Below are 20,996 nucleotides of genomic sequence, written 5' to 3'. Positions count from 1 at the left end.
TGCGTTGCACAACACTGCAGCCTTGTCCAGCGAGGGCTTTGCTGCAGAGGGTCCGAGCCTCCATTCTTAAAAGTTTAGATGCGTGGACATGGGTGCAACATATTACGTATTAACAGGCAGTGTCTCCTGCACACCTGCGTCGCACAACACTGCGACCTTGTCCTGCGAGGGCTTTGATAATTAGTGCAAAATAGGAGTTACACCACCCTGACAATTCAAATATAGATTTTTGAACTGTGCTTCTGTTGGTCTGTGTCATCTCGTGAAATCATGCCTGTCTCAGAGGGCTTGGACTTGACGACTACTGCAGCCATTCTTCAAGTCTAAATTGGAGCTTAGAATTGCTCTAAGAAGAGCAGAACGCTAAAGATCTGAAGACGACTCATGAAGTGGCCCAGCATCCTCTCCAGACCGATGAAGCCCTGTTCCACTGCCTGATCACCAAAGACCCTGAGTGGTGCTTCAGCCCTTGGACGAGTGGGACCAACTAGTCACGACTCCTACAAGGATCCAGCACTTCAGAGCCTTCAGACTGCCCTGTGAACTGACAAGCTTTCTAGTGGACTACCTTGTGAGAATTGTCACCATTCCATGTTCGAACCCGGAACTTTGGTGGTCACCAGCTAGTGCCACAAGAAGCCTACTCCTACCTTAAAGGAATGTGCCCTGGAGCAGCTTCTGTGACCGGCACTATAAGGACGCCTGTCTTCGCCTGCAAACGTTGGTTGCTAGAGCTTGCCATCCAGTGAATTGTCATAAGTAGGCCTGCATCATTGGATTCTGCATGTCTACACCAACAGGGATTGCATCTTGCAGTTGCACCTGACCGGAAGAATCCTCAAACCCGCAACTCCTAGGCACCTCTTTATGGAACAAATGGTGGATAGAGCGCCCAGTGACCCCCATATGATCCACAATTACATCTTGGAAAATCGGAGTCAGCGCGGCAAGTAAGCATCACTGTACCTGTCACCCCTAGCTCTGTCTTCCATAGGAAAACATTGGGAACAAGTCCCTTTGGCTCCTGCCTCCCTCAACTCAACTTTGGTGCTCGAACCTGGGTCAGATGTCCTGCCTCGGGGTTAGCCTTGGGTCAGGAAGAAATGAGAGAAATTACCTATCCTTGGGTACATTGTTAATGAACTTCCAATAGTTTAAAGCCAACCACCACAAGCCCATTGTACCCTTTTTAAAGAGAACTCTTACCTGCGACTTTTGGGCACAAGGAGCCATTCATCTTAGTGTTAGGACTTCTAAAGTGAGGATATTTTACTTGTGAATGCATCCCATCATGTTATTGCATCTACAGTACTTACCTGCATTGCTCGATAAGGTACGTGATGCCTATTAAGTGAACCTAATCGTGATTGTATATATGTATTATAGGGTTTTGTGCGATATTACAACCTACTAGTTTCATTTTTCAGTGGGTTCTAAAGGGCTAGAATAAATAACTGTTTAGGATGGTCTGAACCACAGCTAAGTTCACACAACTTAGTGTGTCGAGTGTTTTATGTTCTGTGCTTCTGGGCGATGGTCTGGTGCAGCTGGAGTGAGGACGAGCACGAGCCAGACAAACCATCAAGTTAAAAGGTAATGGCTTTACGAAGATTGCCGAGAATTACTTCAACGTTGTTAGGCTAGCTGTGACCCCCAGACCTCTGCCCACAGAAATCCAAAAGGGGTACTTACGCAGACAGGAACGCCAAGTACTACACACTACACGACTCAACATTATGACAGGAAAGACTGAGCAGACTGAAGGCATACAGTCTTCGCAAAGACAAACCTTCCAAAAACGTTAACAGCCACTCGCGTCTCCGCCTCCCCTGGTGACTATCACCATTGAAGCACACCAGGCAAATTATTTGTGGGCAGATTACAAGTTATTTTCCACCTAACTCAGTAAAACTGTCAAAGTTTACCAGCAGGAAGTATGCAAAATGAAAAGGGGCCTGCACCAGCAGGCAGCTTAGAACCATTAACTGCTATAATGAAAGACTAACCCCTTAGCAGTAGAAACTGTTTGGTTGTCGAAAATTCATAATAATAATTCCTTTTTAGCCCTCTGCTATTCTCTACAAGGTGCCATTCAATCTTCCAGTGACTTGCACAGCGCTGTGGCCTCAAATGAAGACGGTCCGTCACCGCCTTGTCCCCCTCTTCCTTCTGCATTACTCCCATACATTGACCATTCTTTCAGGATGCCTCTAACCCCAAACTAATTTCCAGCAACGGACATAGGTCGATCTTCCAAAGAAGCGGAAAATGCTGACCAAGTACATCGGTGAACAGTAGCATTGGGAGCACTGTTGTTGATAAAGGCGCACTACACTTTGCAGTGAAGATACTACAACACAAGCCCAGCGAGAATGGCAGCTAAGGCAGCGTTTGTACCACTCTGTTGAGGATGCTAGTACAACTAACTCATGGGAGGGTAATACACCTGACAAAGTAAAGTCAAACCTCTCAAACATGGTTGTGCTGTCAGATAGACAAAACTTAACTCTCAGGTAGGGGTAGGCCGACGCAGAGGTACAATCAGTCCACAAACATCTCCAGAAAATACATTACACTGATATAATGGAAACTATAAACTTTAATAGTCACAGACATAACACTATCAGTTCAGATAAGTACTTTTTCCATTACTACACAGTATTAACGAGATACCAGCATATTATAAAAACAGTAATGTCTTCTAACCCCAATGTCTATTTGTGGGAGCTCTACCCAAGGTGAGCATCCAACTCCAACATGGGGGGTGCGGAGAACCAAGGAACCATAAAACCTGCAAGCGGGTAAGTACCCAGCAGTCAACATTGTCCTAATGAAATATCCCAACTAGTATACGTGGAAGGCCCAGGACCTGTGGTCAGTCTCCAACATATGGCAGGGTATGAGATTAAAAAGGAAAACACAATTTCACCCAAGAGAAAAATAGGTTAAAATCCTTAGAGTATAAAACAGAATTCACCATCAATTTGGACCTCCTAGGGCCTTATTGCCGTATTAGTCGCCCAGAATAATCCCTTAAAGACGCCATAGCAAAAGCTTTCAAGAATCAAACCTTTCAGTAGCATTGAGCACCTTCCTGATAGATTTCATGGAAAAATACGCTAATTGTTAAAAAATAAAAGACGTTCTAAAAATCACAAGTAAGTACAGAAAAGGTGAAACTTAGTCAAGAGCTCACTGAACCATTAGGGGAACCAGGAGAAACGTCCAGGGACAGGAAAGTACCTCAGGGTCATTTTAAAGAGCTCCAGTCTCTGTTCACAGTTCTATAGGAAGGAATGGAAAACATTAACCGGCTCTGTCTTGCAGGGACTTGCGTTTCACTTGGCGCACGACTTGCAGGCCTCCGTGTCATGAGTGGAATCCAAACACCATTAACAAAACGTTGTGTGGGCCCATCACGGACATTTTGGCCTTGCAATCGGCGCACCGCTTGAAACCCAATTTCCGTTGCAAAGACATATCGAGGTAAAAATGAAAGAATTACGTTTATAAGCGTCAAGTAAACTCGAGTAGGTTCCTGATGCAGCATGTGAGCGCACAGAAAAAAGGAACTGAAGCATGTGGTATATGACAATGCATTACTTACCGTAAAAGCATTTCTGATGGTTGTATCTGCTTAGATTCACATGCTGTGCATAGGTCCGACATCCAGTGGTCACTGCGGAGTATTGCATTTTGTTTTTCGTAGTCGAAAAGGGGACATAGACAAGGCGTGTCTGTAACACTATCCCTATAGTGACGTGCGTTGTACCCACAATCCCTCACGCGTCGAGGTCCCTCTGTTTGTATTTTTTCTGCCCTGAGGGAGCCTTCTATACGTGAGTGAGTACAGAAAAGAGATATGTAGAAAGATGTCTATGTTCCTTCCATCCGAGCGGGGAGGAAGGGTGGGCGCATGTGAATCTAAGCAGATACAACCATCAGAAATGCTTTTACGGTAAGTAATACATTGCCTTCTGATGTTTGTTAATCTGCTTAGAATCACATGCTGTGCATAGACTAGCGAGCAGTACCCAGAGTTGGCGGTGGGTTATGAGAAGGAACAGTAGAGAAAAGATGTCTTAATACTGCCTGTCCCACCTGGGAGTCAGATCTAGAGTGTGCATCTAGACAGTAGTGTTTTGTAAAGGTGTGCACAGAACTCCAGGTAGCAGCTTTGCAGATGGACTCAAGGGGAACATTTGCAATGAATGCTATGGATGCCCCAGTGCCTCGAGTAGAATGGGCTCTTAACTTGAAGGGTAGTTCTCTCTTAGCAAGAGTGTAACAGAGAGTGATGCATTAAACAATCCATCTAGATATAGTGGACTTTGAGACTGCATCTCCTTCTCTTCCTGCTGCCACCGAGACAAAGAACTGATTAGTCTTTCTCAGTGGCCGGGTTCTTTCCATGTAGAACATGACAGCTCTGCGTACATCCAGTGTATGTAGACTTTATTCTCCCAAGTTGGAAGGGTTTTGAAAGAACGTTGGTAGTTCTATAGACTGGTTTACATGAAATTTCGAGATGAATTTCGGTGCAAACCTTGGGTGTGTGCGTAGAACCACCTTATCTTTGTGAACTATTACGAAGGGGTCTAGAACAGAAAGAGCCTGTAGTTCACTTACTCTCCTAAGGGAGGTGATAGCTATTAGAAAAGCAGTCTTAAGAGTGAGGTCCTTAAGAGTTGCCTTGTGCATGGGTTCAAATGGCGAGCCCATGAGTCTGGTAAGTACCACATTTAAGTCCCATCCGGGAGCTGGGTTAGCTATCGGAGGGTGTATTCTCTTTACCCCCTCCATGAAGGCCTTGATAACTGGGATCTTCCACCACGACACTTCAAGTTGGGAAGTGGTGTATGCAGAAAGTGCCGCCAGGTGGATTTAAATGGAATTGAACACTAGACCTGAATCCAATAAATGGGTCAGGTACAGAACAATATGTGTGGGAGAGCAGTCAACCGGGTTGATGCTCTTTCCTCTACACCAGATGACAAATCGTCTCCACTTGCTAGAATAGCAGTGGCGAGTATTAGGTTTTCTGGCTTCCCCGAGGATGTCCATACATCTCTGCGGGAGTTGTAGATGTCCAAATTCTATGATCTCAGGAGCCAGGCTGCTAAGTTCATGTTCGGAGGGCATGGATGCAGTGTCCTGCCCTTGTCTTGTGACAGCATGTTGTGCGGGCAGGGAAGTTTCACTGGGGGAGATGGAGACCTCTCCAAGTGAGCGAACTATGGCTGCCGGGCCCACATCGGGGCCACTAGTATCATGGAAACTTGTTCCTGGTGCATCTTGTGCACAACTTTGTTGAGAAGGGGAGTCGGGGGGGAAAAGCGTAAACAAATTTCCCTGACCATTGAATCGACAGACCGTTCCCCTTGGACTGGTTCTGGGGGTACCTGGAGGCGTAACTTTGGCATTGTGAGTTCTCCAGAGTTGCGAACAGGTCTATTTCGGGGAATCCCCATTGCGTGAAGACGTCTAAGACGATGTCTTTGTGCAATCGCCATTCGTACTCTTCGGGCAGGGGGAAGTCTCTGCTGAGTTCGTCTGCTAGCAGATTGAGTTCCCCTGGTACGTGTTGTGACAGTAGGAACATGTTGTGTCTGAGAGCCCACTTCCGTATATTCTGGGACAGCTTGGACAGTCCTGGAGAGTGGGTTCCCCCCTGCTTGTTGATGTAGTACAAGGCTGTGGTGCTGTCTGTAAGGACCATCACTGTCTTCCCTTGTAGGAAGGCTTTTAGTGCTTTGAACACCGCCAGTAGCTCCAGTAGGTTTATGTTCTTGGATGCTACGCTCGGAGTCCACACTCCGTGAGCAGTCTGATGGGATAGGTGAGCCCCCCATCCTGTGAGGGATGCGTCCGTGGTTAGAGTGGCCTCCACCGCGGGTGTGGCAAAAGGTTTCCCTATTATCAGGTTTTCCTTTGTCCACCACCGTAGCGAGAGAACCAAGGCCTGCGAGACCACCACTAGATCGTCCCATTGTCCGCTGGCCTGACACCACTGGCTGTTGAGCCACTCTTGCATTGGGCGCATGCGCAGGCGGGCGTGAGGTACCAAATAAATACACAACGCCATAATTCCTAGCAAGCGCATCGCTTTGCGCACCTTCACCTCTCGACCTGCCACATATTGGGGGATCTGAAACAACATGTTTTAGACCCTCTCGTTGGAGGGGAAGATGAGGCCGTCCTTTGTTCGAATTAGAGCCCCTAGGAATTGTTTGACTTGGGTGGGGTCTAAGCGGGACTTCTTCTCGTTGATGGAGAAGCCCAGCTGGAACAAAAGGTCTATAGTCTTTTGGGTGTTTGAGAAGCATGTCTCGTAAGAGTCCCCTGTTATGAGCCAGTCGTTGAGGTAAGGGTATACTGGGATGGATAACCTGCGCAGGTGGGCCGCTGCCACTACCTTCATTAATACCCTTGGAGAAGATGCTATGCCGAAGGGTAGCACTTTGAACTGGTAGTGTTTGCCCTCTATCATGAACCTGAGGTATTTTCTGTGCGCTGGCAACATTAAAATATGAAAGTATGCATCTTTCATGTCCAGTGTCGCCATGTAATCTCCCTGTGATAGCAGTGGGATCACCTCCTGTAAGGTCACAATACGAAACTTTTGGGGTTTGACAAACTTGTTCGCTGGGCGCAGATCTAATACAGGGCGCATGGTTAGATCCTTTTTGGGTACAAGGAAGTACACTGAATAAATACCTTTGGTTACCTGAGATAGAGGCACGACCTCTATGGCTCCTTTTTCCAGCAGTTGGTCCACTTCTTGGAGAAGGATGGCAAGGTGTTCTGGTGTCATGCGGCGTCCCCTCGGGGGTCTGTATGTTGGGGAACTGTTCAACTCTATACAGTAGCCGCGGGCGACGGTGGAAAGCACCCAGAGGTCTGATGTTATTCCCTCCCATGCTGGAAGAAAGGATGTTAACCGGCCCCCGACCGGCGTTGCATGGGAGGGGACACGAATCTTCGCGTCACTCGGTGGTGTTGGTGGCTTGGGAGCCTCTGGGGGTGGAACCCCGGCCTCTCCCTTTGCCACGGCGTTGACCCCTCTGATTGTACTGGCCACTATTTCCTTGGTAGTTGTTGGCAGAATTTTGTTGCTGGCGTTGGCCACGAAAAAAGCGCTTATTACCAAATCCCCGCCTGTTAGGGGGTTTTGAAATTTGGTCTAAGGTCTTTATTGTGTCAAATTCTTTCTTTGCGTTCTCCAGCGCGTCATCAACTGCTTTCCCAAAGAGGTAGGACTCCTCTATGGGCTTATTAATAAAGGACGCTTGTGTTTCTGCCTTAAACCCGGAATTGCGAAGCCAGACGTGACGCTTCAGCAAAATTCCTTGTACCAAAGTGCGGCCAGCCGTCTCTGCTGCATCAAGGGTATTCTTGACGATGCTTTGGTTGACCAGAGAGCCCTCGTTAACTGTAGCCAGCAAACGGGTTCTTAGGGGTTCGGGAGCTTCTTCAATGACCTGTTTAAGCTTTTCCCATTGAGCATCAGCGTAGCTTGCCAATAGTGTGTTATTATTGGCAATTCTGGGAGAGAATGCTGCAGAGGTGGTGATTCTCTTGGCTAGGGCATAAAGCTTCTTCCCCTCTTTATCTAGGGGTGCCTCGCTGGTAGATAGTGGGACTCCGGCCCTTTTCCTGGTGTTGGACCCTTAATATATAATGGGTCTGATTGAGAGGGAGAGAACAGTTTCTCAATCCTCGGATTGACCCCTCTCACCAGTGCAGGAGTGAACAGAGAAGGGGTAATACGTCTCTTAACTGAGGCGAGGATGGGGATAGTTTGGCTAGTGGGGGTTTTTTCTTTGATAATCCTCTCCACAAAATCAGTGTCTGGGGTGACCTCCCCAGTTTCAAGTTCAAAAGGTGCTGCTGCCTTCTTCAGCAGTGCATTGAAGGTGGGTTGATCATCAACAGGCAAAGGGTTCCTGACTGGTGTAGTTTCAGTAGACCTGATGACTATACTGCTACTGCCTGTGTCTGTAGACCTAGCTGGTGACTGCCAGGGATTTGGGTCGCCCTCGCCTGTGTCCTCCTGGAATCCCTCCTCACCTACGTTAGTGTCCTCGTGAAAACCTTCCTCTTCATGTTGGTCTTCAGCATAGGTGAACTCATCTTCCTCCTGGAAGACGGTGTCTTCCTCAGTGAGGTCGTAAGAGTATATGTCCTCCTGTATGGGGTTATAAAACTTCTGGTATTTAGCCCTTGGACTCTCTAGGGATGCCTCCCTTGGTCTCTTGGGTGCCCTGTCTTCTGGGATGGACATGAACCTGTCTAGTTTATCCATACAGGTCTGGAACCTTTCAAAGGTCCACTGAGGTCGGCCAGGACCGACTGGGAATGAAAAAGGAGTTTCTTCCTCCTATAGTTGTCTGGTTCTGTCCCATAACGTCGAAGAAAGTGTGCCTTCGCCTTCTGAGAAGCCTTCTCGCTGGCTATGGCCTTCCGTCGGCGGCGGGAACTGGCCTGATCTGTTTTCCGTCGCTTTCGGCGTATCTTTGGCCTTGTGTGCGGTTTTCGGCGTCTCACTCGCCGTACGTCTCTGGCCGTCCTTAGATGATATGCGCACGAGGCTTTCGGCGATCATTCTGTCTTCCGAGGGATCGCTCGCCGTCGCGCTTTGTAACGTCGAGTCCTTGCTCGTCGAGTCCTTGCTGGCAACGTGAGCGCTCGAACGTCGAGTCCTTGCTGGCAACGTGAGCGCTCTTACGATGCGCGTCGCCGGAGGTTTTGGTGTTAGCGCCCTTATCCTTAGAATGCCCAGTCGCCTGTCGCGGAGGGCTGACGACCCTTACGGTCGGCGGAAGACGCCGGTGGGCCCGGCGTCCCCATTGGCGCTATGGCTGCCTTCGTCTTCGACGAATGCGTGTCGGGGGTATGTGCTTTGGTGTTTTTCCGTGTGCGTCCTTGTCGCCGGGGTGTTCATCCCCATAAGATGGGCGTGAGCCGGGCTTGTCGGGGCTGGGGACGGACGACGAGGAGGAGCGTGAACGCTCCTTTGAGAGGTCTACAACCTCCGTTACGGGGGCCGTGTAGTCACTTTCGTCGTCACATTCGCTGGCGGCGGCAGCGGGCGAGGAGTCAGGCCTAGACATGGCGTAGGCCGCCCACCTTTTGACCCTGCGGCCTTTTAGAGTTTTGGGCCTTAGTAATTTACAGGCCGCACAGCCGTCCTCCTGGTGATCGAGGGGTAAGCAACGGTTGCACCGTTTGTACTTATCCTTCCAGGTATATTTACCCTTGCAAAGCAGGCAAAACCTAAATGGCGTCCTCTCCATAGCTGAGGGCAAGAAGTGTGACTACAACCTCGAAAGAGAGGGAGGGGAAAGAGAAAGGCATTCTTAAAGAGAAAGAAAGAAAGACCACCCAACCCCACTCTCCCTACTGTGTATGGCCGGCGAGGCCAGGCCACGTGTTCGGCAGCGCCGAAGGATCCCTTCCGCTCGTCCTTCCACGAAGATCTTACTCGGCGGAGAAACAGCTCTGCGTCGAGGGAGGGATCTACGTTATTGATATTAATAAGAAACGACCAAAGGTCGAAGAAACTATTTGGCAATGTCTCTCGAGGAGCTCCGCATAAAGGCGACTAGTAGCTGGGTGAAAAAAAACAACCTGAGGGACCTCGACGCGTGATGGATGGAACAAGTTACTTACCTGTAACTGTTGTTCTCCAGCATGGGTCTGGCATGGATTCACATGCTCATGAATATTCCCCGTCATCAGGCTGGGAATCCTCGGTAAAGAAAAAATCAGTATCAGTTTCGTTTCTGATCTGTTTTTCGTAGAAGTAACCAATCACTGATCTCTGCGTCATACTGACCACAGCCAATGACTGCCATCTCCCTAAGCCCCGCCTCTGGCAGCCATCTTCAGATTTGGTAGCACGTGAAGTGGCAGTATGACCAAGTGAAGAGCCACAGAGGGGTAGGCGGGAGGGTTCGCATGTGAATCCATGCCAGACCCATGCTGGAGAACAACAGTTACAGGTAAGTAACTTGTTCCTTCTCCAGCATGGGGTCTGGCATGGATTCACATGCTCATGAATATAAGAATACATAGCAGTACACACATGCACAACCACGGGAGGTGGCAACAGGCTCAACATTAAGCAATACAACAACTCAACATTAAGCGTCTCTTACCTCCTCACCAGGCTCACCTTAAGCAAACAGGTTGCGCAGCACTGCTTGGCCGACCCTGGACTCCTCCCTGGAATCCCGATCGGCGCAGTAGAATCTCATGAAGGTGTGCGTCGACCTCCACGTAGAAGCCCTGCAGATGTCCAGCAGGGGCACAACAGATAGGAACGCCGTAGTAGCAGCGATCGCTCTGGTCGAATGGGCTCTCTGACGGCCTGGCAGCGGTCGGTTAGCCAACCGGTGGCAGTGCATGATGCAGCCGGAGAGCCATCTGGAAATAGAAGACTTCGAGAGAGCCTTCCCTTGATTCACAGGTCCAAAGTTCACAAACAGCTGTGATGTCCTCCGAAAACTCTTTGTGCGGTCCACTTTGAACTTCAGCGCTCTAGCCATATCCAACGAGTGCAAAGTCCTCTCGGCCGGCGACGAAGGAGACGGGAAGAAAACAGGTAACACCAGGGGCTCGTTAAGATGGAAGTCCGACGGCACCTTGGGCATAAAGGAGGGGTGCGTCCTAAGCACCACCCTCGAGGCATGGAAAGTCAAGTACGGTGCTTTGCAGGATAGGGCCTGGATCTCTCCCACTCGTCGTGCGGAGGTTATGGCCACCAGGAATGCAGTCTTCCACGTCACAAACTTCATCGGTGCGGAGTGCATCGGCTCGGATGGGGGCTCCATGAGCCTAGTCAGCACCACGTTAAGTTCCCACGCCGGGGCCGGGGCCTTCACCGGCGGGAACGACCGGAACAGTCCTTTCATAAACTCTTTCACCAGTTGATGGGACCACAGGGACGTCTGTCCTGTGGTTCTGGTATATCTGGAGATCGCCGTCAGATGAATCTTAATGGAGGCATGGGCTAGCCCAGCCGTTGCCAGCGATAGCAGGTAAGGCAGCACCTGAGGGGCCGTAATCCATAGGGGGTTGATCTTCTGTGCTCGGCACCAGATAGAGAACCTCTTCCACTTGTGACCATAGCATTTGAGAGTCGAGGGCGCCCTGGCCTGTGCAAGAACCTCTCTGCAGTTGGCCGGTATATCGTACCCTCCAAACACTAGCGCTGCAGGAGCCAAGCCTGCAGGTTCAGCGACGCCGGGTCGTGGTGGAAGATGGGGCCTCCTTCTCTGGAGAGGAGATCCGCGTCCGCCGACAGCTTGATGGATGAGGACGCTGACAAGTCCAGAAGGTCCGGGAACCAGATCTGCCTCGGCCACGCCGGTGCGACGAGGATCATCCTGCACCGGGACCTCTTGAGCTGGTTGATTAGTCGAAGCAGCAACGGCAACGGAGGGAACGCATACAGGTATAGGCCGTCCCAGGGGAACGAGAACACATCGCCCATGCTTCTCGGCTGGGGAAATCTGCTGGCGAACCTCTGGCACTTCGAGTTCATTGCTGTTGCGAACAGGTCGATTTGGGGTTTGCCCCATCGTCGGAAGAGTTGATCCACCTGATCCTGGCGCAGCTCCCACTCGTGACATGCGCGCAGCTCCCTGCTGAGCGAGTTGGCGATGGTGTTTCTTTCTCCTGCCAGGTGGAAGGGAACCAGGAACATCCCCTGGGCGACCGCCCAGTGCCACAGATCCTGTGCCTCCTTGGATAGGGCTGGGGATCTGGTACCTCCCTGCTTCCGTATGTAAAATATTGTCGTGGTGTTGTCCGTGAAGATCCGCACCACCTTGCCCTTGAGCGACAGGAGGAACGATTTGAGAGCCCAGAACACGGCTCGGAGTTCCAGGATGTTGATGTGCAGGAGCTTCTCCTCCGGGAGCCAGAAGCCTCTTGCATGGAGATCTCCGGTGTGGGTGCCCCAACCTTCCAGGGAAGCGTCTGTCGTCACCGTCTCCTGGTACGCCGGCGTCTGAAAGTCCTTGCCCGCCGTGAGGTGCTCTCGAACGCCCTACCACTGGATCGCCCGCCGGAACACCGCCTTGAGGGGGACCCTGTCTTCGAAGGTGCCCGTCGCTTGCATCCAACGGGCGTCGAGAAATTTTTGAAGAGGGCGCTTCCGTAGTCTGCAAAGGCGCACCAGGTAGATGCAAGAGGACATCATCCCCAGGAGGGACTTGATGGACCTCACCCTGGCCACGTCCGTGGCTAGCAGGCACTGCACTTTGCCCAGAATGGTATTCGTCCGTTCTTCCGACGGTGCCGCCAGGCACCTCACTGTATCGAGCTTCGCTCCCAGAAACAGGGCCACCTGCGACGGCACCAGGTGGGACTTCGGGTAATTTATGGCGAATCCCAGGTCTGTGAGTAGCTGGACGGTCCTCGTAGTGTGTTCGATGGCGAGTTCCCTCGTCCTTAAGCGGATGAGCCAGTCGTCCAGGTAGGGGTAAACGTGAATCCCCTGCAGGCGCAGCCGCGCCGCCACAGGTGCCAGACACTTGGTAAAGACCCTGGGGGCCGACATCAATCCGAACGGCAGTGCTCTGAATTGGTAGTGGCGTCCCTGGACGACGAACCTGAGGAACGATGACTTCTGAGGATGGGAAAGTGGAAGTAAGCATCCTCCAGGTCCAGCGACGATAGGAAGTTGCCTTCCTCCAGCTGTCCCAGCACGTGCTGGAGGGTGACCATCCTGAACTTTTGTGACCTGATGTATTTGTTCAAACGACGAAGGTCCAGGATGGGGCGCCAGCCGCCCGTCTTCTTCCTGACGAGGAAGTACCTTGAGTACACCCCGGAGCCCCGGAGCCTCTTCGGGACGGGCTCGATGGCGCCTTTCCTGAGCATCGCCCGTACTTCCAACAGCAGTCGCGGGACGTGATTTACCTTCCTGGCCACAGGTGGAATGTGAGGGCACTTCTTCAGGAATTCGATAGAGTGTCCTCTTGCCAGGGTATCCAGCACCCAACGATCGGTGGAGATGGACTTCCACACGCCGACGAACTTCGTCAGTCGGCCTCCCACCGGGGTGCTTCGGTGGGGGCCCGAGGCCACGGCCGGTTCAGTCCTGCTTGGAGGTGGTAGCCTTGCCGCCCTGGCCACCTTACCGATGGCGGCGAGGCGCTCCCTGCTTGCCGCGACCCCTGTAGGCCTCCTGAGACGAGGAGCCTGGCGGTAGGACGACGAGCCACCGCTGGATCCCTTGGAGGCCCCCTGTCTGCCTCCGGAGCTCCGAAAGGTCCGTCGTTGCTGAAGGGCTCCTAGGGCGCGGGCCGACTCCGTGTCCGTCTTTATGGCTTGGAGGGATTCGTCCACCGCCTTCCCGAACAAGTTGCTGCCGTCGAACGGCATGTTCAACACCCTGGTCTGGACGTCCTGATGGAAGACGGTCGCCCGGAGCCAACCCCGTCGTCGTAGGCAAACTCCATTGCCCAGCTGGCGGAACCCGGTATCGGCAATATCGGTTGCCACCGTTATGGCGTGGTCCGACGCCACCTCGCCTTCTTGAAGTATTTCCAGGGCCTCAGACCTCTTGTCGTCCGGTAGGAAGTCCAATATGGGGGCCAGCTTAAACCAGAGCTCCCTGTCCTAACGGGCCACGATCGCCAGGGCGTTGGCCGCTTTGATCGTCGTCGCCGCTGACGAAATGACCCGTCGCCCCATGGCGTCCAACTTCTTTCCCTCGCCGTCCAGAGGGGAATTCGACGTTGAGGCTCCTGACCCCGCCGCTTTCTTCTTCGCTGCCGCCGAGACGACCGAGTCTGGTGTTGGCTGGGACCTGAGGCACAGGGGAGCGGTCTCGGGGACCCGGTACTTCTTCTCGTACCGGTCCCGTTTGGCTGGTGCCGTGGAGGGGTTCTTGAGGACCGACAGGCCCTCCTCCCAGATGTCATCGATTAGAGGCACCGCAATGACAGTCTTCCTCTTGGCCTCCCGGCGCTGATAGAGGAAACCTTCCTTTTTCTGCTCCTCCGGGCAGAGCTGGAACAATTCGGACGCCCTGGCGATCATGGCGTGGAATGAGCCAATCTCGTCGGGCGGAGATGCCCATGCGACTGGAGAAGGGAGACCCGTTCCGTCGTCGTCGCCCTCAGAACCCGTCGTCGAGCCCACCGAACCGTCATCTCCCGACTCGTGGGAGGATGAGGAGGGAACTGCAGGCCTTACGGTGGCGAGCGGAGGAGAGGGTTGGGTCCTCTGTCGTTTGTTCTGAGGACTTCCCGACGGGCCAGGTTGCGGGTCCTCTGGCCTGGGCCGTGGTAATCTCGTCCTTATCTCAGAGCATAAGGACTGGATCGCAGACAAAATGGCCGCCAAGCTATCCTGAGGCCTAGGTTCCGGCTGCGCCGGAAGGGAAGGCTGCTCTTCCTCGCCATCGTCGTCTTCCTCGGTTATCTCCCGAGGATCTTCCTTGCAGGACCGAACCTTCTCGAATTGTACTTGGAGATTCCTCGTGACCTCGGTCAGTTCCTCCTCCGAGGCTGACTCCGAGCTCGAGGAGGCTACCGTGCCCCCCCCCCTTTGTTCCATCATGGCGGCCATAACGATGGGCTGAAAAGAGGATTCCCTCCTTGGCTGCAGGGAAACTCTAGTCCCGGAGGCAGTCTCCGCTGACGGGGTCTCTGCCGGCTTGGCCAGAGTCGCCGCGATCGCCTCGATAGAGGCTTTGCCTGCTGGGTAGGGGCCTTCACCACCTTAGGTGCGTCCTGGGCCTTCTCCTTAGGGGGAGGGGCGATGGCTCGCTCCCCCTTTCCCGAGATCGGATGGGGCTTCTCCCGAAGCTTACCCGGGGTCTCGGACTTCCTCTTCCCCGAACCAGAGCGCTGGCTTGTGGTTGACGGTGCCGGGGAAGGTGCGCCCTGCCTGGCGACCGAAGAGACCGACCTTTCGGTGCTCCCGGAGCTAGCGGACTCGCGGCGCTTGGCCTGGTGTTGGGCCCCTGTCGCCGGGGCGCCCGCACAGGACTTCGAAGTCCTTTCTTCTTCTTCTCACCCGTCGAGCCCTTCTCCAACCAGCTGGCGAGACGAGATCGATGGTCCCTCATGGTCCGCTTCGACAAGTTCTTGCAGAACTGGCATCCTTCTCTACATGAGTCTTGTCCCCATGAAGACAGTAGAGGCATCGCGAATGTTCGTCCTCCTTAAACACATTCTGCAGCCCGCATCCAGGGCAGCTGCTAAACAGCTTGGGTCCGGGTGACGAACTCGCGTCCTGGGCCATCTCGAAGTAGGCCGCGAATCTTCTGGAATCCTCCAAGTTGATTCGACGATATCTTCACCCTTGAGGGGCGTAGGAAAATCCTGCAACCGGTACCCGTTAACAGGAGTAGAAACTGTGGAGCTTGAGGCTCGATTAACCGAAAAAATGTGAAAATTCACCTGAAAAAGCGAGAAACATGCAGTAAAAGCTCGAGAGCTAAGCACGAGGACTCCCAACACTTGAACGTGCGGTAAAAATCTGAAGATGGCTGCCAGAGGCGGGGCTTTTGGGAGATGGCAGTCATTGGCTGTGGTCAGTATGACGCAGAGATCAGTGATTGGTTACTACTACGAAAGACAGATCAGAAACAAAACTGATACTGATTTTTTCTTTACCGAGGATTCCCAGCCTGATGACGGGGAATATTCATGAGCATGTGAATCCATGCCAGACCCCATGCTGGAGAATGTGGGTACAACGCACGTCACTATAGGGATAGTGTTACAGACACGCCTTGTCGACGTCCCCTTTTCGACTACGAAAAACAAAATGCAATACTCCGCAGTGACCACTGGATGTCGGACCTATGCACAGCATGTGATTCTAAGCAGATTAACAAACATCAGAAATATATTTATATGGCGCCTGACGTTACTTCCGGTGCAGACGATCAACCACAGTGCAAGACAGATCGACTGCTGAGTCGAGGTCCACCACGCCCCCGTTTAAGATTTTCTGAGCAGCAGAGCTGGATGATGGATATCTATCAAGATGAGGAATCTGTGGGACAAAAGCAATCCATTGAGGAGGAGGGGGTCCCCAACAATCGACTTTCATCCTGGCCGTCCCCGATAAGCTTGGTGTGGTGGGGGCACCATTGGACTAGGACAGGTGTGGGTTCTGACATTCGCAGGCTTCGTCAGACAGGGCATCTCTTTTCGGAGGGGGAATTCAAGTACTATGAGATGGTGGCAGAAATGTTAGGGAAAGAGGTACTGAGCGTTTTTGAATACTTATGGCTGAAGGGTATGTTGGCGGAAGATAGATATTGTACCGACCTGTCGCGACCCCTTACACCTTTTTAACAGGCCATCAATGGAGCCAGCTCTTAGAATGGGGGCACTGTCAAGACTATACAGGGTGATGGTGACAGCCAATTTAACAGGGAGACACAATTACAGAGAAAACTGGGACATGCAGATGGGAACAGAAATTTCAGAGGACACTTGGGGGAGATTTATAGGGTTATGTTCCATGGGAAACTCTTCACCTCAACGATGTAACACAACTTCAAAATGCTTTACTTTTGGCACCTGCCTCCTCTGAAACTCTCCTATGTATGGCGGTGTGTGTCGCCACACTGTCCAAGGTAATGTGGACAACCCGGGTTCCTATTTCACATGTGGTGGGCGTGCCCAAGAATTCAGGTGTATTGGACAGAGGTCCTCAGTTGGGTAAAGGAAATTGTGGGGTAACTCTCAGCCTGGATGCTCTGCAAATAATCTTGGGTATTCCAGGGTGGGGGGGGGGGGGGCATGGGTTTGTTGGTGGACAGGGGGACACAGGGAAGAATTCAGACTACCGAGAATGTGGGAGGCCATGCTGAGAGCAGGGAGAGTGGGAGTAGACAAGAAATGGAAGATCAGGACCACTCCGTCAAAAGCGGACTCTATGAATTAGCTGTGGGACATATTCACTATCGAAAAGCTTACAGCAATAGTTAATGAGATCGTTCCACCAGGACTGGGGTATGTTCATTCTGAAATGGGCAAGTAGTAAACCGGATCCCTGGTTGGGAGCTCTGAAAAGATATAATTCTGTCTCCACTTGAGGCACAGCACTCCTTTTCCCCTCACCCATGGAGGAGGACCTGAGGAAAGGGCTCGGCCTATAAATCGATCCTTGGTAGAAGATGAAAAGGGACAGTTCTGATTTGAGGGTGGAAGCCTGGTGCAGACCCGACCACCCGTTATGTATAAGATGCGTAACCAAGCGCCCTGCAGCGCCCATGCACAGAAGTTAGGGGGGTTTGGAGGGGAGGGTAAAAAGAAGGGAGGAGCAAATGCAGTGGTTACTTTTGTTACCTTTGTTGCTTATGATGTATGTATTCATTAAGAAAATGTTAATAAAATCTGAAGTTAACCAAAAAATCCCTTTGAATGTAGTCTAGGGTGCTAAAGTATCCCGATTGCACTGCATTCTGTGTGCAATACGAAAGGTTACTCAATAAGAGAACAGCCAAAAGACTAAGGGTAACAGTTTCCCAGTACTGACATGTCAGCAAAAGGCCAGGGTCACTTCACTGTAAAAAGTCAGGACACGGTGCAAGACAAAAGCAAAATGTTTGGGGGTCCATAGAATATGGAGGGGAAAGTTGCTAGAAAGAAAGAAAACTTAACAGCAGCCCACAGCCAAGAAAAAGAACCTCTAGTACAGGGCTAGTCCAGGGGCGAATATTGCCCTAAACCAATGAGGACCAATATGGAGGCTCCGATGATGGCCTCACAAAGAGCCCACATGGTCAGAACTACCGTTTTCAGCATACCTTGTGGTCACCCTGAACAAAGGAAGCCCTTAAACACAAAGTGGCCGAAAGCAGGATTTAAATTAAAAAAAAAAAAAAACAGTTACACCAAAAGCTACCAAAAAAGGTACACAGGGTTAGCAATGCGGTAAAATGGCTTGTACCACTGGTGAAGCCAACATTAAAGTACAGCTACCACCAACCTATTCCCGAAAACCAATTAGAGTGGCACAATTAAACTAGGGCAGAAATTGGTGCCCAAGAGACACCCCTTCTACTGGGCACCTTATGGGTGTTCCAATACGGCATAACTTATAAAATGTTAAATGGGACCCAATGGCAGGCAGACTTAAGTCCCCTCTGGCTACCAAAAAGAGACCAATGAACCAATGAACAAAAGAGACAGGGGTAAAAGCAAAATGTTGAGGGACCCCAAAAGGTAGCCCTAGAATACCCCAAATGGGGATTCTGCTTAGAGTTCACAGCTAGATGTGGGAAAAGTTTCTCAAGGGGAAACCGGATGTTCTGCACCAACCTGACCCTGCAGGAACCTAGCGTCTCTTAAGGACTGTTAGGGAGAATTCTCTTCTATGGCTAATTTCCCTTACCTATAGAGTCCCCCAGCAGCTTTGCTGGATTTGAGGGGTTTATTTATTTCTCCTGCTAAGAGTGAGACCCTTTTTTTCCCACTCTTAGGCAGATTGCTAGTGTGTGTTTTAGGCTATCTTGTGTGCTTATGGTCGATGGGGTTTTTCTCACCCACATAGGAATCATCTTTTTCATGTGTGGTACACAGCACCCTCTGTGCCGTACCACAGGGATGTTGTAGAGACCCCCAAACAGACGCCATACCCTGGGACAGACTACCGTCTCCCTGGGCATGTAAAGTCCCCATTGACTTTACTAGTCAAATCTTATGAACAAAACCAGTACAACCCATCTTACTATGGAGGTACTGGGAAGGGTTAATAGTTTTTCCTTGGTGTTCATTTTCGAGGGGGTACCGTACAGTCCCTCTCTCAAAAGTTTATGGCTGGTGGCAGTGGTTACTACCAAAAATATTCGACCGCAAATATTTTCCTATTGGATTTTCCCATTGTTCGAAGCTACCACTTTGACTGACAGCCTCTAAAATACCGCCGGTTTATTTTAATATTAACTTTACTCCGGTAGGTTTTTATTGCCAGAACTTTGATTTAATTTCTTTCTCGCGTCTATCTCTATAGTCCTAATCCAGGTCAGGGATTCCTTTGTTCATCCTTTTGGCGGGCTTCTGCACAGAAGCCCTCTTTTCGACGCCACTGAGTCTGGGGTAGACAGGATGTGTGGGAGGGGGAATAGGCACCCTGGACAGGGTTGCCTACGCAACCCAAGTCGCCCTCTGCCCTGATAGGCTGGAGGGGTTCTCCCGCCAGGAGAGCCACCCCACTGTGTGAGTGACAGCTAGGCAGTATGAATGGGGATCTTGCTGCATAAAAGCAGGGTCCTGAGGACTGGAGGACAAGAAGTCGTCGCCACTGGAACTAAGAAGCCGAAGAGGAGAGAAGCCAAAGACATCTGCAACGACTGAACCACCGGTGAAGCCCTTCTGCACATCCTCACCACTTTTCTCCAACGACTCGAGAAGATCTTCGCCTGCAGGAGTCTTCTTCCCTTGAGCTGGTGGGGCCAACCAGTTCGTCAATCGCCTTCCCGGACCTGCCTTGGTCGAATTGCCAGTGCCAAGCACTAGGAGACCGGATAGCCAGGCACCAGGCCACCAGGACAGCGATTTAAAGGAGTGTACCTTTTACTTCATTTGGCAGCACCGCGGCTGGTTTCATCCCTGGGCAGTGCAATAACTTGAACCTTCATCCACGACGAGAGCCTCTCTTCCTCTGCTGGATCTCCCGAACTGCAGGAACTGCCAGGAACTACCGCCACCGCAGGAGCCTCTTGTACATTTTAAGGTACATTGTTCCGCCAGGCCTCCCTTTCCGTTGGGTACTGCTAAAGGTGTTTTAATCCTTTACCTACCTACTAGGTTGGCCGCCCCTATCATCTAACATTGTCTTTCACCTTCTGCAACTGCCTTTTCAAATCGTTTAACAAAGACTTCACTGCAGCTACAAGAACATTTTGCTCCTGGGCACTTTGCCCTGTACCACTGACTCTGGCACAGGCCTATTGACTCTGGCTCAATCTGTTACAACTGTGTTCTCTAGATTGCTTCTCACCTAGAAATGTGTTGGTGCACCTAACTCTTATAACCACCTTTTCCTTACCACTTTTTAAATTTGTGAGGTGCCATTTTGCTTGGTTTTCACCTCAGTATTATACATGTTAAAGTACTGCCTTGCCTAACCTGTAATCTTCTTGGGAAGTGTTGCTGGAGTGTTTAAGAGTATATTCCTGTATAACTTGGCCTTTCCCTCCCTTTTGATAAAGTGCCATTTCTGCTTGGTTTTCACTGTGCCGTTTTGCTCAGTTTTCACGCGTGCTCAAACTGGTCTACAATTTAAATAGGGAGTTGTGTATACTTTTCTTGACGGATTTAATTTGCTTTTATAATAGTGATTTGTGTGTGAACATCAGCGTGTGTAAAATAAATATATATATGTTCTTTTTGATACCAAGCTTTGGTCAGTGTTTCCTTGTTCCATAGTATTGTAGTCCTATTATACTGCCCATCTCCCTCTAGAGATAAGTCTGACTGCTCAGCCACAGCTACCAACTAAATCTTTGTGGTACAGACTGATACCAAAGGGGATTTATTGCTCATACCTGTAGTCTTAATCTTCTGTAGTGCTCCCTAAGGGAACTGCACAGGATTCTGCCTAACAAGGACAAATTGGTATTTACCCCCAGATGAAGGATCCCTGCGGAAAAGTCAAGTCAAGGAGGTTGAATGGTGCGTTCAAGCTCACACTACACCATGGCTTTCCACTTAATGTATACAACATAAAAGAGGATATTTACAGAACCCACAAGTGAAAGTGGCATCATCTCAGACACATCAACATACAAATAGCACAGGATCTACAAGTACCACACATACCTTTGCAACAGCAATAGCATGAAGTGCTTGATGCTGGAGATGCTGCGTGATATGAGACACAGAATCTGCCACGACCATGCTCCTCCTGTGGAACGTATGCTCTATAGCCTGCAGAAAAGAATCAAGACATGTGGATTAAATACAGCATTCAAATACCTACACCGCAGTCGTAAAATTAAGGATATTTGTCAA

General features: G+C 50.9%; 1 protein-coding gene across 4 annotated transcripts in view; it reads right to left on the bottom strand.

Annotated features, from left to right (window-relative positions):
- Positions 1 to 20,996, bottom strand: part of WASHC4 (WASH complex subunit 4) — a 1,230,387-nt gene that overhangs the window by 765,767 nt on the left and 443,624 nt on the right. For all 4 annotated transcript variants that reach the window (XM_069629940.1, XM_069629941.1, XM_069629942.1 and 1 more), the window contains one exon: positions 20,805 to 20,912. In XM_069629940.1, coding sequence (XP_069486041.1) covers positions 20,805 to 20,912 — 108 coding nt within the window. The remainder of the gene's footprint in view (positions 1 to 20,804; positions 20,913 to 20,996) is intronic.

The sequence above is a fragment of the Ambystoma mexicanum genome, chromosome 12, assembly GCF_040938575.1.
Source record: "Ambystoma mexicanum isolate Mex_15411 chromosome 12, UKY_AmexF1_1, whole genome shotgun sequence".
NCBI classification, from domain to species: domain Eukaryota; kingdom Metazoa; phylum Chordata; class Amphibia; order Caudata; family Ambystomatidae; genus Ambystoma; species Ambystoma mexicanum.
Note: the sequence above shows the minus strand (reverse complement) of the source record. Positions and strands in the feature narration are given on the sequence as shown.